The sequence below is a fragment of the Sceloporus occidentalis genome, unplaced genomic scaffold (genome assembly GCF_023333645.1).
Source record: "Sceloporus occidentalis isolate IW3139 unplaced genomic scaffold, rSceOcc1.0.p SCAF_72, whole genome shotgun sequence".
Classification (NCBI taxonomy): domain Eukaryota; kingdom Metazoa; phylum Chordata; class Lepidosauria; order Squamata; family Phrynosomatidae; genus Sceloporus; species Sceloporus occidentalis.
In genome coordinates, this window is record NW_028317052.1 from 2,716,112 (window position 1) to 2,735,876 (window position 19,765).

Below are 19,765 nucleotides of genomic sequence, written 5' to 3' on the forward strand. Positions count from 1 at the left end.
CGTTTTCATTCATAAGACAAGTGGTAATGCACCTTTTTATCTTATTTTACCAGTTAACTTATTATTTATTATTTTTCATCTTTTTTTTATTATTAATATGGTGATAACCATTCAGTGAGCAAGTGTAGTTACATGCTGGATCCAATGTATTATAATAGTGACTATAATAACCGGTTATGTGTAAAAAGGTACTTTGATTCAGCACATGCCGATAAGGATTAATTCGGAAACTTACAGGCCAGTCAAATGTGGTCATGGATAAGATACTCTTACCATAATTTCGCAGGGATCTAGAGTGTTTTCTGAAATTAAAGTCCTTATAGTATTTTATTTTTGAACACAATGCTCCCTCTCGTAAAATATGAAAGATCAAGTGTGATTCTGACTTTCTGGTGGATCCTTTTAAATCTGCTTTTTCACCTCCACTGGTGAATTGAGCACTCTTGTAACTTAATTTAACATTCAGTTGTGTAAACATGTTTTCCTCATGTTATAAATGCCATAAAAACTGAAAAGGCTCTTTAAGATTCTGTATTTTATTAAACATTAAAAGGAAAGAGTGACGTGACGGATCTGTTGAGGTTCCTTACGTACTAGAGATTAAAGGTGCTGTCCCACTTACAAAAAAAAAACAGTAACTAGGCACACATATATAAAAAAGAAATGCTGGGGAGTTCTATAGCCCTATAGTATACATTTCCCATAAGAATCTGTTGTAATTTACTAAAAGCCCAGTTGGCTTGACAGGAACATTTTTTTTATTTTTTTTTAGAAATGCAATTTTTGGGGCGTTCCTCTTCTTTCTGCTGAGCCAGGTCAGATTCCAATGAGCCATAAGCAATCTGTGTCTGAAGTTTTACTTTACTCGACAGGAATCAACATGTTCTGCAGCAAGGTGCAGTGGTCCTAGCAATACATCTTTAGCAAATTAGGTGACAGTAAGCACGTTTGAGGGCAAGGCAGACTCTAGGCAGTGTGTTGGTCTCAACTTCTTATAAAGGGGAAATCTATGGGAAAAACAAGTGCCCAATACAGTAATGTAGTTTTGCATTAAAGAAAACTTGATTTTATTTCATTTTGTTTGTGATATTTTGAGTGATTTGTCCCAGTTCAAACAATGCGGTCTGATTCGTTATGGAAGTGCTAATTGCCCTGCTAAGTCCTGGTTAATTTTTCCCTTTAAAAGCTTTTATTAGTCACAGCATCCAGATGGGAGATTAAGTCTGAGCCATTCTGCTTAGGCAGTACAAAAAGGATTCATCGTCTAGTTGGTCTAAGATAAAATAGTTAGAACACATGCATATAATGAGTACTCTGCCGTCTAAAAACTAGAGTTCTTAGAAAAAATACAATGTTAAATGCTTTATAACATTAGTAAAAACGGTGTCTGTTTCCCTTTAATTTGAAGGAGTTCTGTTCTTAAAGGGACAATCTACAATAGAAGAATGCATACTAAAGCACTCTGTGAATAAACCCAACCATTTGAGTAATTTAATACATTCTTTAAAAAAAAATAAAAAAAAATGAAGCACTTACCTGACACAGAATTCTTAGCCATGCTGCAAAGATGCCTTCTTCCTCCATGATCTCACATTTCTTGCCACACGTGCTATGGGGGGCTAAACAGATCCCTGCATGCAGCACAGGATTTGACTGGAGATGAGTCACATACAGGGAGATGCATTCAGTTAGAGGGTGGGGAAGGGGCATATAAATTTTTTTTGGGGGGGGGGGTTCTGCAAAAAAATGGAACCCCTTGACAACAATTGACATTCCAGACATGTCACAGAAATGCATCCCATTAACGACAATTGGCATGTCATGGGGCTAAACGAGCATAGAAAGCAATCGATTGCTTTCTTCGTTTTGCTGCAATGCCTCAACATCAAGGCATTCGGAACACCAAAAAGAATGTAGAAGTCCTAAAATTGGCACTGTGCCAAAAATCCTGGCATGGATAGAGTTAAAATACTAGGATCTGATATACCATGAGGTGTCTAGTTTTCTAAAGTTTATGATTTTATAGGATAAATTGAATTGGCCAGCTTCAAAGATCTCCCAAATAACACATGGGACAGGATGACCAGATGTCAAAATTCCAAATTGAAAAATGCGCACCTTCTAGCCCTCAAACATTTGCATGGGTTGTATCCCTGTACTCTGGAGATGTTGCTGAACACATATTGGCTGTGTTATTTGGCTGTGACATATACCAGGCGCCGTAAGTTCATACTTGAAGTACAATGTGTGTGGAAAAAAAATGCAACAAAGTTACTAGTGAACTGACTGGCTTCAAAATGTCTCAAATAGGACATGGGGCAGAATGACCAGGTATGAAGAAAAATAAGTTTTTAAAATGGCATTATTATACTTGTATTTTTTTGCCCTATGACTTACCAAACATTTTTATGCTTTTTTTTGCATTTCTAAACTCAGGAGAAATATTAGAATGTATTTAGATGTTTTGAAGATGAGGTAAATATTTTTCAAGTAAATTTTTTTTCACTGTGGAAACTTTAAAACAGCCATTGTCACGAAGGGTACAATAAAAATAAAAAAGTGCTCTGTCCTTAAGGGGTTAAAGGGACCACACAGCTGTCGTATGCATTAGAGATGCTTTAATGCACATGATGGCTCCAGTGAGGTTTTGTACAGCACTAATCTTATTGAATGGTAGGCCTTGAGCTGTTTTTCCTTATTGACAAAGAGATATGTTAATGTAAGTAAGCACATTCAAGCGTGTTTATAACTATAGCACGGGTCCTGGTTTAACCTTGCTACCTGAGGAATTCCTTTATGAACGAGTCATATCTTGGTGGGACATTAACTTTGTGTGATATGTGTGTGCCCTACAAGCTATGAGGAAGTCTGATCCTTCTTTTGCGTGTTTACAAGTCTCAATTATGACATTTCCCCCAGATTCCATCCATATCTGTGTTTCTTGGAGCTGTATTAAACACTCCAGTCAACAAAAGTTTTTCTTTTGCCCCAGCACAACCCACCCTGCTTATTCCAGACAGGGACGTCAGATGTAAGAGCTGCCAGGAGAATGTGGGAAGAACAACCACCTAATAATAAGCCCGTTCCATTGCTCTAAAGTCAGACGGGGTTAACCCAATATAGTCCTGACTGCCAGAACACACAATTTATAGCACAGCGGAATCCGCGAGTGACTAATCCTGACAACAATAACAACTCACAAAAGTGGTTGATACAGTTTTTTCCCGAAACAGTTCCTGGCCCAACCCACATTCCATACGGCTGCCAATTCCTCAGTAGTGTAAGCAGACGTTAAAAGACGTTTTCAGCTTAAGGAAGCAGACCGAGTCTTTTATTCTGTCTCCTTGCTTAACCCAGTTCTCATGAGACAGCGGACCAGCAGGCTGCACACATTCTCCACCCCGAGCTAAGGACACGCTCTGCTCCTTTGCTGTGGTCCCAGAGTTCCAGATTGCCTGTTGTTGGGTGCAAGTTGTGTCTTGTGTGTCAGATCCTGCTTGCTGTGGACAGAGGTGCTACCTATAGGCCAACCCCTGCCAGGTATGCAAACATCATCCATGCTTGAGGTTCAAGAGTACAGCCTTTAAGGGTGTGTGGCTTGCAATAGTTCGTTGTTTGTCCTCTAATGTCCGTACTTGTTTTGCCTTCTGTATACTAACAGTGAGTATTTATAATGTTCTTTTGGTCTGAAGATGTTTCTTGTCTATCAAGGTGATGTGCGATAATCCAGAGCTGCTTACTTGTCTGAATCACCCAGTGTAACGACTAAACACGCCATTCCTCTAAGATCATTTTTGCTTTACTTGAGGGGTTGTCTGTTCCAAGTCCTGTTGCAGTGTTTTGTTTTGTGTCGGAAGCGAGCTGGGGCTGTAAGTGTATCAGTAATAAAAAGTTGACAAAAGGGTATAGACCATGACAGAAGCTCCACAGCAGGGGTGGTGGATTGAGATGTGTATTATGTATCCATTAAACAGATTTTCTCATTCTTAATATCTTCATGCATTCTAGAGGACCAATCCTAGAATGGCTGAGCTGGCCTGACATGATGCACAGTTAAATTTAAAGAAATATCCTTGCATTACCTATCCTGTAGGAGAAACTCACGGGGGTTGGCCTGTCATAACGTGTGAAGGGGAAATTGAAAATATTCAACTTTTGTATAAAGTCCCAGTTTAGTAGATACACAGAAATAATGATCGTCGCAGAGTGATAGAGCCAAAACCCCACGCTGGTGTGCAGATGGCTGATATGGGGCCATTGATGTTCGTGTCTGTCTGTAGTCGGCTTTATTCAGAAGCCCGTCTGAGTTTTAGGAGCATGGGGACAGCAACATCCATGGAGTCCTACCATAGGAGTGTTTGTGTGCTGCTAATCTCGGCCAGGTTTAGAACGTATTAGCTTCTTTGTGCTTATTGCATTCAGTGTTGGGTATTTTTCTGCTCTTCCCACTGTTATCCTTCCCTATTTCATCCTCTTATAGTTATTTTTTAAAAATATTAAAAAAAATAAATCCCTGCTTCTTGCACCTGTGTTAAAGCATTGTGTTTTTACAGCTCTGGTCTTCCGTTCTTTAGCACAGGAAATGTCTGCCGCAGGTGGGCTCCGTTTCAAATTGGCCGGGGTTACATTAACGTCACCTAAGAGAGCTAATATGAGATCCAATGTCACTGACTGCTTTGAAAAACTGCAAAGACCAAGGCTAGACAGTTTTGTTTGTCATCTTCACACTGACTCAGGCAGGTTCACTTTACAATGAGCTTCTGGTGTTTCTACTTTCAGTAGAATATTGAGTGGTTAACCATATATTAGACGAGCTATATATATTTATATATAATGTTCTTTGATTCTCTGTATTCTGCTAAGGGTTGTATCGAGGATAGTTTTAATTAAGCCTTCTTTTCTTAATTATTGTTATGTTATGAAGTCACAGTTTGATGTTTTTTCTTAATGTTTTATGGAATTTACTTGAACTGACTATTGTGGGTTTTCTCATGGTTTTCTTTCTTTTTTTGTTCCTTGGGATACATATATAGTTTGATCAATATTAAGAAAATTAGCGTAGAACCTGTAGAAGTGCCTTTTTTTTTATATTGATCTCTACAGCTCTACCTCTTCATGGATGGCCACTCATTTCTAGATAGATTTGTCTGGCCCAGATCAGGCAATTGACTAAGCTGGGTAAGGGGCGCAGTGTCTTCTGCTTGTGATTTCGTGACACAAAGCTGATGAAGATTCCCCCGGCTTCCCACATACCTGGGGGCTTCCCAGCAGAGCCATGTTAGGGGATTATGGATAAAAGCTGGCATGCTCCCTGGTTTGGGTTTCGGTAACACATGTGATGTCAAGCCCCGCGCCTACACTAATGCTCATGTTGGACACACCAGCATATTGTCCATTAGCATGTTAAATATTCTTTATATCAGCGGTGTGATAGAGCTTTTCGTGAGATGGCAGGGCTCTGTAATGCTCACGATAAGTATGAATGTGCTTTTGTGTTTAGGCTTTCCAACAGCAGCAGCTGGGAAAACAAAGTGGGATTAATATGAGCCGTATAATTAGCGCTTGGGTGCCCAGAAAAACAGACGAATGCTGAGTAGGCATAAATGAACATGTTGCAAGAGCAGGTGCTCAGGTTTTGCCACGAGGGATATTGTCTCCTTGTTGCTGTTGGATAAGACATTCATGTTTTACAAAACATAGAACCCTTATGTTAGAACAATGTGACAGTAGAACCTTGTGTCTTCTGACTATAACCAGATTCTGTTAGATAAGTGAAATGTAAATGTTCTGTGTTTTTAAGAAGAAGGCTGAGTTTTAGCTATAAAGATCATTATTGTGACGCAAAAGGTTTAGCGGCACCAGCTCTGCGTAAATCCTCACATGGGCCAAGACACTATGGCGGGTAAGAGTTTGATCCAGCTTGGCTCCTGCTCACGTTCCACTAATCTTTATGAGCCGGGCCAAACCAGGACTACATTGCCCAGCTATTGTATGCTCCATGTTCTTACATTATCGGAGCGTATCTGGTGTTTCACCATTGTAGGCAGTAAGGGGACATAGAAGCATAGTTTGAAGGCAGATAAGAACCATTGGCCGCTCTAGTATGCCTGTTTTTCCTGATTTAAATGGGGCAGTGTGTGTCTGTTGTGAAGTCAGTTGTACTAATAGAGCTCCTTTAGGCCCAAGCAAGTCCAAGAACCACTGGAAAAATCTTTGTATGCAATTAAGAAGGAATTTAAGCTGAAGTGAACCCAAAACAACCACATTTGTTAATGACGTAGGAAAAATAACTTTGGTCTTGCCAGTCCCTGTTTGAGACCCTAAGCACTTTGAAGTCAAACCAACCTCCAACTTGGCAAGACTTCTGCGAGCAGGGAGAGGAAAAATATTTGTAATTTTCATACTTACTACAGACACGGATAATGGCAGCTTAAAACGCTGGCAAAATATCTAATAATTAAAATGAAAAAAATAGTGACAGTACCACAAAACCAAATTTTCGGGTGGCGAGAGAAGAAAATACAAAATTGATACTGGATGTGCTGCTCACAAATGTGCTAAACATAGTATACCTTCAATGCAAAAATGTGTAGCGTATATTTGAAAAGTGTATGAAATGGCTGGGTAACTATGCTAAAAATGTGAATCGATCTGTATAGCCCAAGGGAACAATAGGTTCTGCAAACACAAATTAAGCATACTTTTATTATTTACAATCTGTGGACATTCTTTCCCCATTGTGTGTTTTCATCATTCTTCCTTCACCTCCCCACTGTGTGTGATGACGCCGTGAGCTGGGCACTGCTGCCTACCTTGTGAATCTCCGATCGTATGGGCATGTCTGTGCCTGTCGGAGTGCTTAGGAGTGGTTTAAAATCTTACAAAATATGGTTTTGCTTGTTTGAAAGAAGGTTACATTGAGTTGCCTTTATTTATTGTCATGTTTACAACAAGCACAGTTGTGCACGCATGCAGTTTGGGGAAGGCCTTTTCTATTCCAGCATGACTGTGCCCCAGCGCACCAAGCAAGCTCCATAAAGACATGGCCTTGAGTCTGGTGTGGAAGAACTTGACCAGGGGGCACAGAGCCCTGACCTCAACCCCATTGAACACCTTTGGGATGAACTAGAACGGAGATTGCGAGCCAGGCCTTCAGTGCTTGACCTCACAAAAAAAAAAAACAAAAAAAAACTTTTTTTTGTTATGGATTTTTTTCTTTTTTAACATGTTCCATACTTTAGCAGCCCCACTGTGAGTGTGTGTGGTCTACTGCTTTGTGGCTAAGCAGTTACTCCTAGATGCTTCCACCTTAAAGTCATGGAGATTTTTAAAGTCTGTATGTATGTGTGTATGTGTGTGTGTGTGTGTATATATATATATATATATATATATATATATATATATATATATATATATATAATGAGAGAAAGAGAGGTGCATTTCTGGATTCCCAGCCTTATGAGACAAAACTACCCTTTTCCTCTTTATCCTCTTCCTGTTTTCACAAACACTACGCATACTCTTTTTTGCATTGGCACTTTTCTTAGATGCAGGTAAAAGCCATATAGCAAACCTCGTGCCTGCAGTTTATAAAGAGCTTGCAGAAATAGTCCAGAGAATTTGTGGTTCATCAAGAAAGTGTTAGAATGAAGATTCACGGAAGTGATATAGGCGACTTTAAACCGTGATGTGATGGCGGCTGCAGAGTTTCAAAGAGATACTTTGCGGAGTGATCAGCAGGGAGTGGAAAAAAGAAGGTCTTATTACATTGATGCCTCATTTTGAGCCTGGCGGGGCTGTAATGTACTTCTCCTTATCCATGCCTTCTCTCTCTTATAGTTTGGCTGACTACACAGAACCACAGTACTTTGGTCACCGAGCGCAGTGCTGTACCCTTCCTGCCCGTCAATCCGGAGTACTCTGCCACTAGGAACCAGGTGAGTTGATGAACAGAATCTCCTAACTAGAACTGGTTATTCAAAACCAAAACTTAAAGCAACGTATTTAATACATGCAGGGCTGGGGCATGGATTTTTGCCGCCCTAGACAAAAATGTATTTGTCTACCACCCCCTTGGAGTCCGAGTCACGTGAGCACATCATACATGACCCACTCCGCTGCGTGGAGGGCACCTACATTGCAGACATAGATCACAGGTTGCTCAACCCAAAGACCAGCCCTTTGTACCAATATTGCACACACAGGACTCGCCCCAGCACTGAGACTGCATTAATGGGACCGGCCCAGCACCCAGGACCGGCCCCAGCACTCGTCCCATCTCTATATCTCTCCCTTTTCTCCCTCTCTCCTTCCCTCTCATCCCTTCTTATCTCTATTATCTCTCCTTCTTTCTATCTGTATCTCTCCTTTCTTCTCATCTCTCCTCCCTCTCATTACCTCTACAGCTTTTCCCCATCTCAAATTCTCATTTTCTTCTCTTCTCATATCCCCTTTATTTATCCTCATTATTTCCCCCCTTAATCGTTCGCTTTCTCACTATATACATACTTTATACTATGTACATACCCAGGCGCATGCTTACACGCATACCCAGGCAGACACATACACACAACTCAGTCTGTCTTTGATGCAACTTGCCCGGCGATGTTGAGTGACCTCACCTTCTTCTTGAAGTTAGAGAGATAGAGGTAAGCACAAAATTAGTGCTTATAAAGATAGTCTTGACTTCAGTCTTACTTGCAAAATTCACTGACCAACAGGTAGCAGTCCTGCTTTTTCCTGACATGCTTAAAATGTGATATGAAGAAGGCTCAGTCAAAGCTATAGGAAGGAACAGATGTGGTCTGTGACCTCTGTCAGTCTAGATTAGTGATTTAAAAACGCGATATATCATCATGAACTGAAAAAGGTCCCTGAACTGATCTTACCTTGTTGACTGTTTAGCTGCTCTGATCACAAAACTACTCATGCTGAAACATATGGTGGAACTTATTAGCTTAACTGATAAGCGTAATAATTACAAGTTCGACAAATAAACCTCAGTGTTAAATATATTGGGCATACCGCCTACCCTGACCCTGTTATACAAACCCCCCCCTGTCCCTCTTTCCTCCTCTCTTTGGACTTCAGAATGTTTGCTGGGTATGAGAGTGTTCGTGTTCTTCAGCCCGAAAGATTGCAGTAACTTATGCATAAATACCGTAAAATGTGATTTCTTCCCCGTTATTGTGCTCTGTGCAATAATCAGTAGTTCGTGGCATCTTTTCCAAACTGGTGTCTGTCTTGTAGGGGCGCCAGAAGCTGGCACGCTTCAACGCCAGGGAATTTGCCACTTTGATCATTGATATTCTCAGTGAAGCCAAGAGGCGACAGCAGGGCAAGACCACTATTATCCCCACAGGTAAATTAACTGATTGTATAAAGATACAAAATCATGTTAATCGGTTAACAATTGATTCATGAAAAGTATTCAATTCCAATGTGCATTTCTCATAAATCGCATGTCTGTAAATACCCATGCTTTTTTTTAATATTCTTTCTCGGTGTCCTGCAGCTGCTATTCTTTCTTGGCAGGCAGCTGATACAAAGTGTGTTGCTTGCTCGGGTTAATACGTTTTTTATTCTCCTAATCACGTGAAATAAACCTATCCTTTAAAAAGACGGTCCAGGAGCTGACCCAAGCAGAAATGAAAATTCTGGGTTCTTTGGGCTTTTCAGACAATCTAGACTACTCGCTACGGAACGCGAATGACTGCGATGATCAGCACGACTATGACAGCGTAGCCTCTGATGAAGACACGGACCAGGAGCTGCTCAGGAATTCCAGAAACAACCGAGCCAGGGTGAGACGGGCGGCAGCGTGCTCCAGCCTCGCCATCCCGTGTTAATGGTTTTCTAGTATTTAACTGTTACTTGCGTGGTGTGGTGTGAGTCTGAGTGTCTGTAGTGACTAGTGAGTCAGCTGCTCTTGCATTTCCCATAAAATTTGGGTGATGGGAGTTGGCGTCATGCTACTGCTTGGCTTGCATTGGTATCTAGAATATAATTCTCAGGCTCTTTAGTGTCTAATCATTCTTCGTTCCGGTCTGTCTCTACTCTCTGCGCAGAGTATGGACTCGTCCGACCTCTCTGATGGCCCCATCACTCTTCAGGAGTACCTGGAAGTCAAGAAAGCGCTCGCCACATCTGATGCCAAAGTGCAGCAACTGATGAAAGTGAATAGCAACCTAAGTGAGGAGCTGCGCCGACTGCAGAGAGAGGTACCAGGCTTTATTCATTCCTTATGCTGTAACGGTTAATCAGGTGTGGGAATTTATTTATAAGTGCATAGACCATGTTAAGCATTTTATATATATATATGCGTCTTTAGCAATTAGTATAAATATGTTTCGCGAGCGCCCTTCCCTGGTTTCATGTTGCAGTATATTATCTTTTCTTTATATCTTCTTATGGAACATTCATTCAAAACAGTCACTGACGGACTAAGACGAAGTGATACATCATTCTTTTATTACCATTACTGTAGATTCATAAGTTGCAATCGGAGAACTCACAGATTAGACATCACACCGGCCCTTCGCCACCTCCGCCAGCAAACCCAGAGAGGACTGAGCACCAGGTGTCAGCCGCTCACCGGCGGGACCGCCAGGCGTTCTCCATGTACGAGCCTGGATCAGCCCTCAAACCATTCGGGCAATCCACAGATGACCTGGGCAACAGACTTCAACCTTTCCATTCTGGGGTACGTGAATCTTACTTCCAACCATCACGTGGAAACATTTCCCTATCTCGGTGTCTTTAAGATTCCACTAAATGTGGCATTAGAAACTTTTTTCCATTGTACTATGGAATTCCTTCTCAGACACAATTATTGATCCATGTATTGCCTAATTTCCCTGTTTTTTTTGTGAATGCTCGCTTGTCGTGATGAGCCGTTGCCCCACTTACTGATTTCATCAACTCCCCAAATTTCAGTTATGCTGTCTAGGGAAAAAATACAAAAGGGTGAACGAGCGTATTTGCTGATGTTCAGGGGTTTTGAAGGCTATTGAACCCAGTTTCTGGGTGTTTATTACATGTACTATAACCAGCACATGCAAGCATTCCTGTTTAACACAAGACACTGGGTGTGTATTGAAACAAATGTCATAATACATGCCTAGCTTGTAGGGTACAAGACCAAGAGTTTTCTTTTTGTTCCATTAAACCTTCCCATTTATGACATCCAATTTAGATGATGAAACTATAATACTGAACATGTTCTTAGTGACACTAGGTAAATCTACTGCCATATGGTGAGTGGAACTGGCCAATCCCGTGAGTCGTTTTGCACCCTTTAATTTCCGGGCATTATGTAGCGATCTTAGTAGTAGCCAAACGGGTGTCTGTCTTGTCTGCCCGTCGCGTCCTGGTGGAGGTAAATGTCTCATGTAGTTCCTATGTTTCTCCTGTTATAGATTATACAGTATCCGTGTTCTCCTAATGTTTGTTTGCATGCTCCTTGACAGTCCCCTTCCTGTTCTAGATCCGGAAAGGCATCTCAGCCTCTTCTGTGCCCTTTCCCCCTTTGTCCTCCCCTCTGTTCTCTGGACCCCTGGACACTGCTCGGAACATGGTGACGTATCCCCCCTTCCTTATGTATTCACTTTTTATGTAAAAAAAATGGGATCTAACTCATGATGTTATGTCCTGTCTACCCATTGTACAGCGCTATGGAATTTGATGGCGCTATATAAAACAATAAATATTAATAATGATGTTAATAATGAGGGTTTTTTCTTTAACAAATGTATGGTAAAGCTATGGCTCTAATCGCAAAATAGCCTCACGCTCTTTGAACCCTTTGCAACGTTACCTTACTGGCCATATCGTGGCTGCCTGTTTGTATGAAGCCGTCCGTATACTGTTGTATATTGGTTAGGGCGTTAAGGACGGGATAATGGATTGTATGAGCAGGAAAGAGACGGCTAATAGTTTGTGTTTTCTGCAGCCAGTTAAAGCCGATCGACATGGTAGCGGCACGGACAGCGACTACGACAACACCCAGAGCGCTGACACAGGCAGTGGGTACGTAAAGATAATATATCATCGTATCCACGTCTGTGTGTCTTCTTTTTTTTTATGCCTATTTAAAGAATGACTTGCTTTGTATGAAAGAGCTGCACTCTTGCTGTTTGAGTACTAGGTTATATCTAGAGCTGATGAATGTCTTGTACATACCCATGATCCTTCATTTGCGGCCCCAGGACGGATGTATTTGTATAGCCTGCCGCTGTTTTTTGCTTTCATGGTTGTTTGGAGTTTTCCCAAGAAATCTGGCTGATTTGGGAGCTTGAAATAACCAGTAAAGGCAGCTTTTTGTTTTTTCCTCTACAGAGTGGATGGGAGAAGGTTCCTGGACTTATCTCGGGATGAGGACCTCCATCCAGAGTCTGAAGATGTGGAGTTGGAGTTGGACCCTACGCTGCCGAGTACAGAGGATGTCATCCTTAGGACGGAGCAAGTGACCAAGAACATCCAGGAGCTGTTGAGAGCTGCGCAGGAGTTCAAGCACGACAGGTAATCTCGTTATTTCATAACTCCTGATGGGAGAGTCACTGAGGTACAGACCTGTAGACGCTAAGGTTTTATAGAAATATAAGTGTCATATGATCCATTAGTAGAATCCATAGATTACATGTTTGAACTATGTCTATGAGAGGTTTATCATGTGTGGGGCTTTAATCAAATGCCTGGTGATGTCAGAGAACATGGAACTATGTACTCTAGCTTGTAAACTATCTGAGCAGGGCCCTCCTTACCTGTTTCTCGAAGTCTAATTGTTATTTTATATACTACTAGTTATAAAAAAACAATAAATAATAGTGGATTCTGTCCCTTGGTTTGTAAAATTAGTCAGTATGACCGAGCAAATTCTAATTCTCTATTTTTTTTTCTGCAGTTTTGTTCCCTGCTCAGAGAAAATCCATTCAGCAGTAACAGAAATGGCATCGCTCTTCCCCAAAGTAAGTTATTTATTTTTTTTTGCTTACAGATATGAACCGATTCTCTAGTTATTGTACTTGCGTTTACTGACGTCACCAGATGCAATTTAAATATTTGTTTTAAACCATGTTGACACGCACTCCCCCAAGGAAGAGGGTGAAATGCTTTTCTGATCAACGCTAACCCAAAATTATAAACAAGTTTTTTGGCTGGGGGTGTTGACTTTTTGACCACAGCCCCGGATCTCTGTGCGGAGACGCTCCACCTCTGGAGGACATGCAGCGCCAGGAGGGTTACTATAAGGGCTGTGCCAGACTCCTTCCGTAGCGTACTCAGGGCAGTTACAAGGGGACGCTCTCATTTCCCCTCACAGGAGTCTGAGTGCCCTACTGTGCAGTTGCGCTTTAGGTGGCCAAGGGGCTGATGACCCTGCCTGGAACTGCCTCTTTAGGAATAAGCCTGGTTGGCCTATATCAATCCAAACTAGAGGTTTATATGTAATGTAACAAAGTTTTACAGCTTTCCAGTAGAAGTGGTAGAGCTAGACCAGGGAGGACTGATTAGGGTTTAAGTCTCTACATCAGGAAAGATGGGCACATATATAAATGTTTCTACACACACATATATATATATATATATATATATATATATATATATATATATATATATATATATATATATATATATATAATAATCTGTACACATAGTTCATATGTAGCATATAGAATTTAAAATGTCGGGTTTGGGAAGAGTGGCAAGTCCACTTTAACTTTGTAACACCACTATCCAAGTTACCAGTGAGTTGTGTTAGGGGCAACCGCATAGGATTAGTGAAATGGAGACGCAAAGACCAAGAGAGGGTCTATTCGGTCTGAGGTGTGCCATGACCGACGTACCAGGTAGGCCTATAGAGGGCCACCCTGTAAAAGAGATGAAAGAAAGGATAGAGGAGAAAAAGAGGAAATAAAAGGAAGGAAATGAATAGCGAGGGGGGGGGTAAGGGTGGGCAACGTCAGACGCTGAAACGTAGTTTAGAGCAGGAGAGGCGTTGGTTAAGTAACCATAGCCCCTCCCACAACTACAGGCTAATTTACATTAGCCTTAACATTTGTGTTAGGGGCAACCGCATAGGATTAGTGAAATGGAGACGCAAAGACCAAGAGAGGGTCTATTCGGTCTGAGGTGTGCCATGACCGACGTACCAGGTAGGCCTATAGAGGGCAAAAGAAGAAGACACAAAGTTAGAAAACCATAACTTTATTGCTAAACAAAACATAACATGAAAACCATAACAAGCTTATAGAACTAGTGACGCGAAGGCATTACGCATCTCTGCCGTTGGTTGAGGGATATACAGAGAGAAACAGGAGGAGTTCCACCTGCCTAGCTTTTTAATCACATGGGCTGGCACCTTGTTTTTAGATGCTGAGGCCGCCCCGATACGAAAAGAGTGCCCCGAATATGCCAGCGGATTGAGGCCCACCCTTGCCAGTAGTAACCTCACATATCTGACAAATGTAACAGATGACAAAGGCTCCCTTGGAAAGGGCAAAAGAGGACTGTTACCCGGTTTCCCAGACAAAAACACCAAAAGGGCACACAGGACTGCAACTGGGCACCAAGCAGAATTTGTTGGAAAGAACGTGATTTGAGTACTCGGCCCGGACTGATTGGTTTTAGTATGCCCGAGGGATAGAACAAAATAATCAGCAACAGGATGCAAATCAGAGACCTTCAGAAACGATGTCGCATAAGGTGTTGTGGCCAGTTCCCCAGGGCGCATAAAACCATAAAAAGCTAAAAACATGGCGGCTTTAAGCACAACACAAGTGGCTGGAGAAAATGGGTGAGAATCTAGACAGTTTATCAAGGCTTTGAAAACTTCCCCATCGATCGGCAAACGACTGGGGGTTTTAACTGGCTTGGTTTTTTGCAGACCTCTCAGAAATGTCTTGACTGGGTGTGAAGCGATCAGAGAGGGATTGTTCGGAAAGATTAAAGATATGTGATGCTGCACTCCCGTTAGATAAAGCTTAATTGAACCATATGAGAGGTTTAAGCTCGAATGACCGTATGCTGCGAAGGCCAGGAGGGTGGCAACTGAATATGTGTCCCTGGGGGCCGATGCTGCCACAAATCTGCAAAATAGGGACCAAGCTCTATCGTATGCCTTTCTGGTATTTTTTGACAATGCTCTTGAGATAATATGGCGAGCTGTGTTCAGATGCATCTCTATACTCGAACGAGTTCGTCGAAAAGCGGCGCAGTCGTCGGTGCTGCTGCCGCTGAGGGTAGGACCTCGAAAAACCTCTGGAAGTTGAAACGAGATAATGCGTCAGCTGCTATATTCTGTTCTCCCGGTACATGTGAACATTTAATAAAAAATTTATGATATAATGATAGCCACGTGAGTTTACGCATCAACCCCATAATGTGGAATGAGGACGACCTACCCTTATTTACGATCTCCACTGTGGCCATATTATCAGTAAAAAAGGTGACTGTATCACCTGTCCACCTGTTGCCCCATACTGTCGCTGCAACCACAATAGGATAAATTTCGAATAGGGCCGAGGTAATTTGAAAGCGGGGAATCTCAAGCATCTGTGACGGCCACCTTTCTGCTAACCACAGATCCTGGAAAATAGCTGAAAACCCAAGGGACGGCGTAGCATCCGTAAAAACCCTAGGGGAAGACAGACTGGGTCGAGAAATAAACATGGAACGTCCGTTCCATGTCTTCAGGAACCTGGCCCACATACGCAAATCAGACCTAGCGGACTGGTCTATGACCACTGCCTTCTCGGACGCATGGGACTCTGACAGCAGAGACAGGAGATGGGAAATGAAAGACCTGCCTTGGGGAATAATCCGCATTGCAAAATTAAGATGGCCTAAAAGGGATTGCAATTGCAGTTTGGAACAGGTTTCAGATCTCATGAATTCCAAAGCGGTAACCGGACCTGCCGATTTATGTTGGGCTACCGGGACGTGGAGCTCATCGAACAATTCTAATAGCTTCCGAAGACTGCACGGGGAAGCGTAGGGGGCCTCCACCAACAAGAAATCATCCAAGTAGTGGATCACAACCGGGCACCGGGAAACATTCAGGAGGAGCCAAGTCAACGTCTCAGCTAAGGTGTCAAAAAGCTTAGGGCTACTTCTGGAACCAAAAACTAATCTGGTAGCAAAATAGTAAACCCCCCTCCATTTAATCCCATGAAGATGCCACAAATCAGGATGAATCGGTAATAGTTTGAAAGCATCCGTAATATCCGCCTTGGATAACCAAGCGCCCTTCCCTGCGTTTACTATAGCCTGAATGGCATTGTCGACGGAGGCGTATTTCAGCGAGAACTCCTCAGCCGGAATGAGGGAATTAATGCTAGGGCACGCCGAGGAATAAGGGGCAGACAAATCCATAATGAGTCTCTTTTTATTAGAGAACTTGCTAACCGCAATACCCAGAGGGCTAACCCTCCAAACCGGAAAGGGAGGGGAATGAAGGGGGCCTATGATAAAACCTTTTGCCAGTTCTTGGGATAGTAGTAAATCCACCGCATCCGGGTCCGATAAGGCTGACCTGAGGTTCGGGCATTCCCAGGACTCCTGGGGCATGGCTACTACACCCGTATGGAAACCAAAAGCTAAACCTTGGACCAGAAAGTTTACCAAATCTGGGGAGGGGTGGACCTGTAACATACCCAAAAGACCCTCTACATTAATCGGGGATAGTCATTGCTTAGGGAACAAAGTCCCCGGACGCATGGTCTGGGGGTGGGCCCTATGACATTTAATGCATATGTGGAGAAGCTTGCACTGACTAAAATGGCAACCGTTAGCGTTGAAATTGTTGCAGATCTGCGATCTGCCTAGAAATGAGATCGGTCTACCAAACTTATCATGGGGTTTGGAAAGTAGTTGACTAGGACGAAAGGGGGCGGACAAAGCAGCCGAGCTGGTGGAAGGGGGGTTGTCGATAACCGGACAAAGGTTAGCTGCATGGGCTGTGGACTGGCAATGCTGACACGCCGGGGTTTTGAGACCCGCGAAATGCCTGCAAAACAATTCCGTGTCTACTCTACTCCAGTCAGACGCATAGTTAAATTGGGCAAGTGCCGCAGCTGCTTTGGCGGAAAATGACCTGTGGTAATCGTAAAACGCACTACCCCCGTACTTATAGCCCAATTCTACCATTTTATATAAATATTGATCCAGCTCCTCCCTTCTGGACGGGAAGGCTGAACACAGGACATCCCTATACATGCTGAAGGCCAGGACAAATTCTGGAATAGATAACTTTTTGGCCAGCCTGGGGTCTTTTGCTTTAAGCACCACAGAAATGTCGCCACAGGAGAAGGCTTTATTTTCCGCCAGGTCATGGGAACTTAGGAGAAGGGAGACCAGGTTAACGTCTTTCCCTTCCAGGATATCCTTCCTCAGATTACCCTGGATAAAGTGAGCAGGGGAAATTGTAGGAGAAATACCAGATGACATACCTGACCCTGCGGGCCCCGCAAGGGGTGGTCCTGGGCTAGGCAGGACCTGAACGGGGGGAAGGAGGTGCGGGATGGTAGCCACTGGCTGGGTCTCTAGATTGGTTAGTCTCTCATGTAATGACGAGACCGATGCTACCAGTGAGGTAAGCATATCTCTCATTTGGGCCAGGTCCACGGAAGTGGACTGCCGCGGACTGGACCTAGTAGCAGGAGACTGGGGAGATGGGAATAGTAAGCGGAAAAGTTCCGCTTTCCTAGCGGAGGCCGAAAACGGAATGCCTCTCCTAGTTAATTCGGCCGTTAATCTTGGAATTGTCCATGCCCGGAGCGAAGGGGGGGTGGCGACGTCTGACCCTGGCGCAGGTGAGCAAGGCATGGAGGGCCTGTCTTCTTGGTCGGATTGGAACGACATACTAAGAACATAAGGAGAAGGAGCCTTATTAGAACCCCTACACCCAAGCACCTACCTAACTAGCCACTAGCTAAACGAGCTCTGCGAAAGAGCGGGATGAAACGTAGGGGGCGGCCTAGCTAACTACCAGTGAGGCACGGATTACTAGCTCGAGTGACGTAACCTCCAAGCGAGGAGGGGAAATTGCCTCGGGGTGGGAGAGGTGGGCCAATAGCTAACGTACACGAGGCAGGCTGCCTAACCGGTGTCGAAACGAACTCTCTAATGCCTCCTAACTACCTTGCTGAAACATACAACCCCGGATAGGGACCTCAACCAGTTACCTTATCCTATGAATTCGCCGGGGAGTCCAAGCTTCGACAACCAAAAACTGGCCTGAGATTGGGAAATGTCTAGGCCACCGAACTTATCGCCGAATGAACTTGAGCACCTACAGCAGGTAAAATGCATAAACACGACCACATGACTGCGTGAACACGGTCCAAATATAACAAGTTACCTGCGTAAAACCATACGTTACCCTGGCCTGAACCCTCCAGAAACATAACCTGCTGTACACAGAAACCAACATAGTGAGAACACACCCAATAACACAATGATAAGCTGGGACATAGCGGGCAGTAAAACCCCCAGCAGGATCATATGAAGAAGCCCACTCGCCTGCCTAAGCCCAAGAACCCTCAGGACAGTCATACAATGAATTTAACCCTAAAACCACCAGAAAAGCGCTCCATGCCGTGAGACCATGAATCAGACTGAATAAAAGCAACAAGACGGAGCTACCGGATAGAATTGGACTCACAACAAAACGCCGAAGTGAGGGTCCAGATAGGAGAACCGAGAGGAACACGTATTTCGAAGGTGAGGTAAGTACCGTATGTCGAGGGCCAGAGTAGGAGGTTTAAACCCCTCCCTGTTGTTAGGAAGAAAAGAGGGGGTTAACACGTAGTTATATATGCAGATCGCGTAAACCGAGTAGTATGCCCCTAAAATGTGAATGCGATATCAATAACTGGTACACTTCCCAGTTCTAAGTATGCAGGAAAGAACGACATCCAAAATAATATACCACATCCCAAAATCATATTACAAAGGATACCTTTAAAAACAGCACCAAATTAAATTGAAAAACCACCAGCAGATGGCGGTGTGTGACCGTAATATGCACTAGACCAGACTCGAGTATAGAAGAAAAGAAACCGATAGAAACATACGACCTGAACCGAAGAAGGGCTTCTGATGTTAACAGGAACGACGGAACCTGCTAGGACGGACAGCTTCCTAACCGCCTGGCAGAATTACCGCCGGTTGCCGAGAAGAACCGCCGCCGGGACCGAAACGCCGCCGGGACCGAAACGCCGCCGGGAACGAGACAAAACCGCCGCCGAGACAAAACCGCCGCCGCTGGAACCCCCGCCGCCGATCCACGTGAGAATCACCTTCCGTACAGCGTCAACGTCAGACGCTGAAACGTAGTTTAGAGCAGGAGAGGCGTTGGTTAAGTAACCATAGCCCCTCCCACAACTACAGGCTAATTTACATTAGCCTTAACATTTATCGGTGAGCTTCAGCTGGAGTTTAGCAACATGAACCTTTAGTGAATAGACTTTAGTGAATACCTAGAGAGGATAGTTCACCGTTACATAAATTGATTGGGGAAAAATTGCCATATTCAGCATTTTTTTTTCTGTTTTAGAAGCCTGCTCTGGAAACGGTGCGTTCTTCCCTGAGGTTACTTAATGCCAGCGCTTACAGACTGCAGAGCGAGTGTAGGAAGACGGTTCCGCCAGAGCCTGGTGCCCCAGTAGACTACCAGCTACTCACTCAACAAGTCATCCAGTGCGCTTACGACATCGCCAAAGCAGCCAAGCAGCTGGTCACCATCACTACCCGGGAAAAGAAGCAGTGA

The 19,765-nt window shown here is 43.5% G+C and overlaps 1 protein-coding gene across 1 annotated transcript in view; it reads left to right on the forward strand.

Annotated features, from left to right (window-relative positions):
* LOC149286088 (ARF GTPase-activating protein GIT1-like) overlaps positions 1 to 19,765 on the forward strand; it is a 50,688-nt gene extending 30,923 nt beyond the window's left edge. The window contains exons 12-21 of the mRNA XM_089494424.1: positions 7,840 to 7,937; positions 9,250 to 9,361; positions 9,679 to 9,803; positions 10,068 to 10,220; positions 10,487 to 10,702; positions 11,486 to 11,575; positions 11,951 to 12,027; positions 12,337 to 12,519; positions 12,902 to 12,965; positions 19,553 to 19,765. Of these exons, the coding sequence (XP_089350550.1) occupies positions 7,840 to 7,937; positions 9,250 to 9,361; positions 9,679 to 9,803; positions 10,068 to 10,220; positions 10,487 to 10,702; positions 11,486 to 11,575; positions 11,951 to 12,027; positions 12,337 to 12,519; positions 12,902 to 12,965; positions 19,553 to 19,765 (1,331 nt within the window). The remainder of the gene's footprint in view (positions 1 to 7,839; positions 7,938 to 9,249; positions 9,362 to 9,678; positions 9,804 to 10,067; positions 10,221 to 10,486; positions 10,703 to 11,485; positions 11,576 to 11,950; positions 12,028 to 12,336; positions 12,520 to 12,901; positions 12,966 to 19,552) is intronic.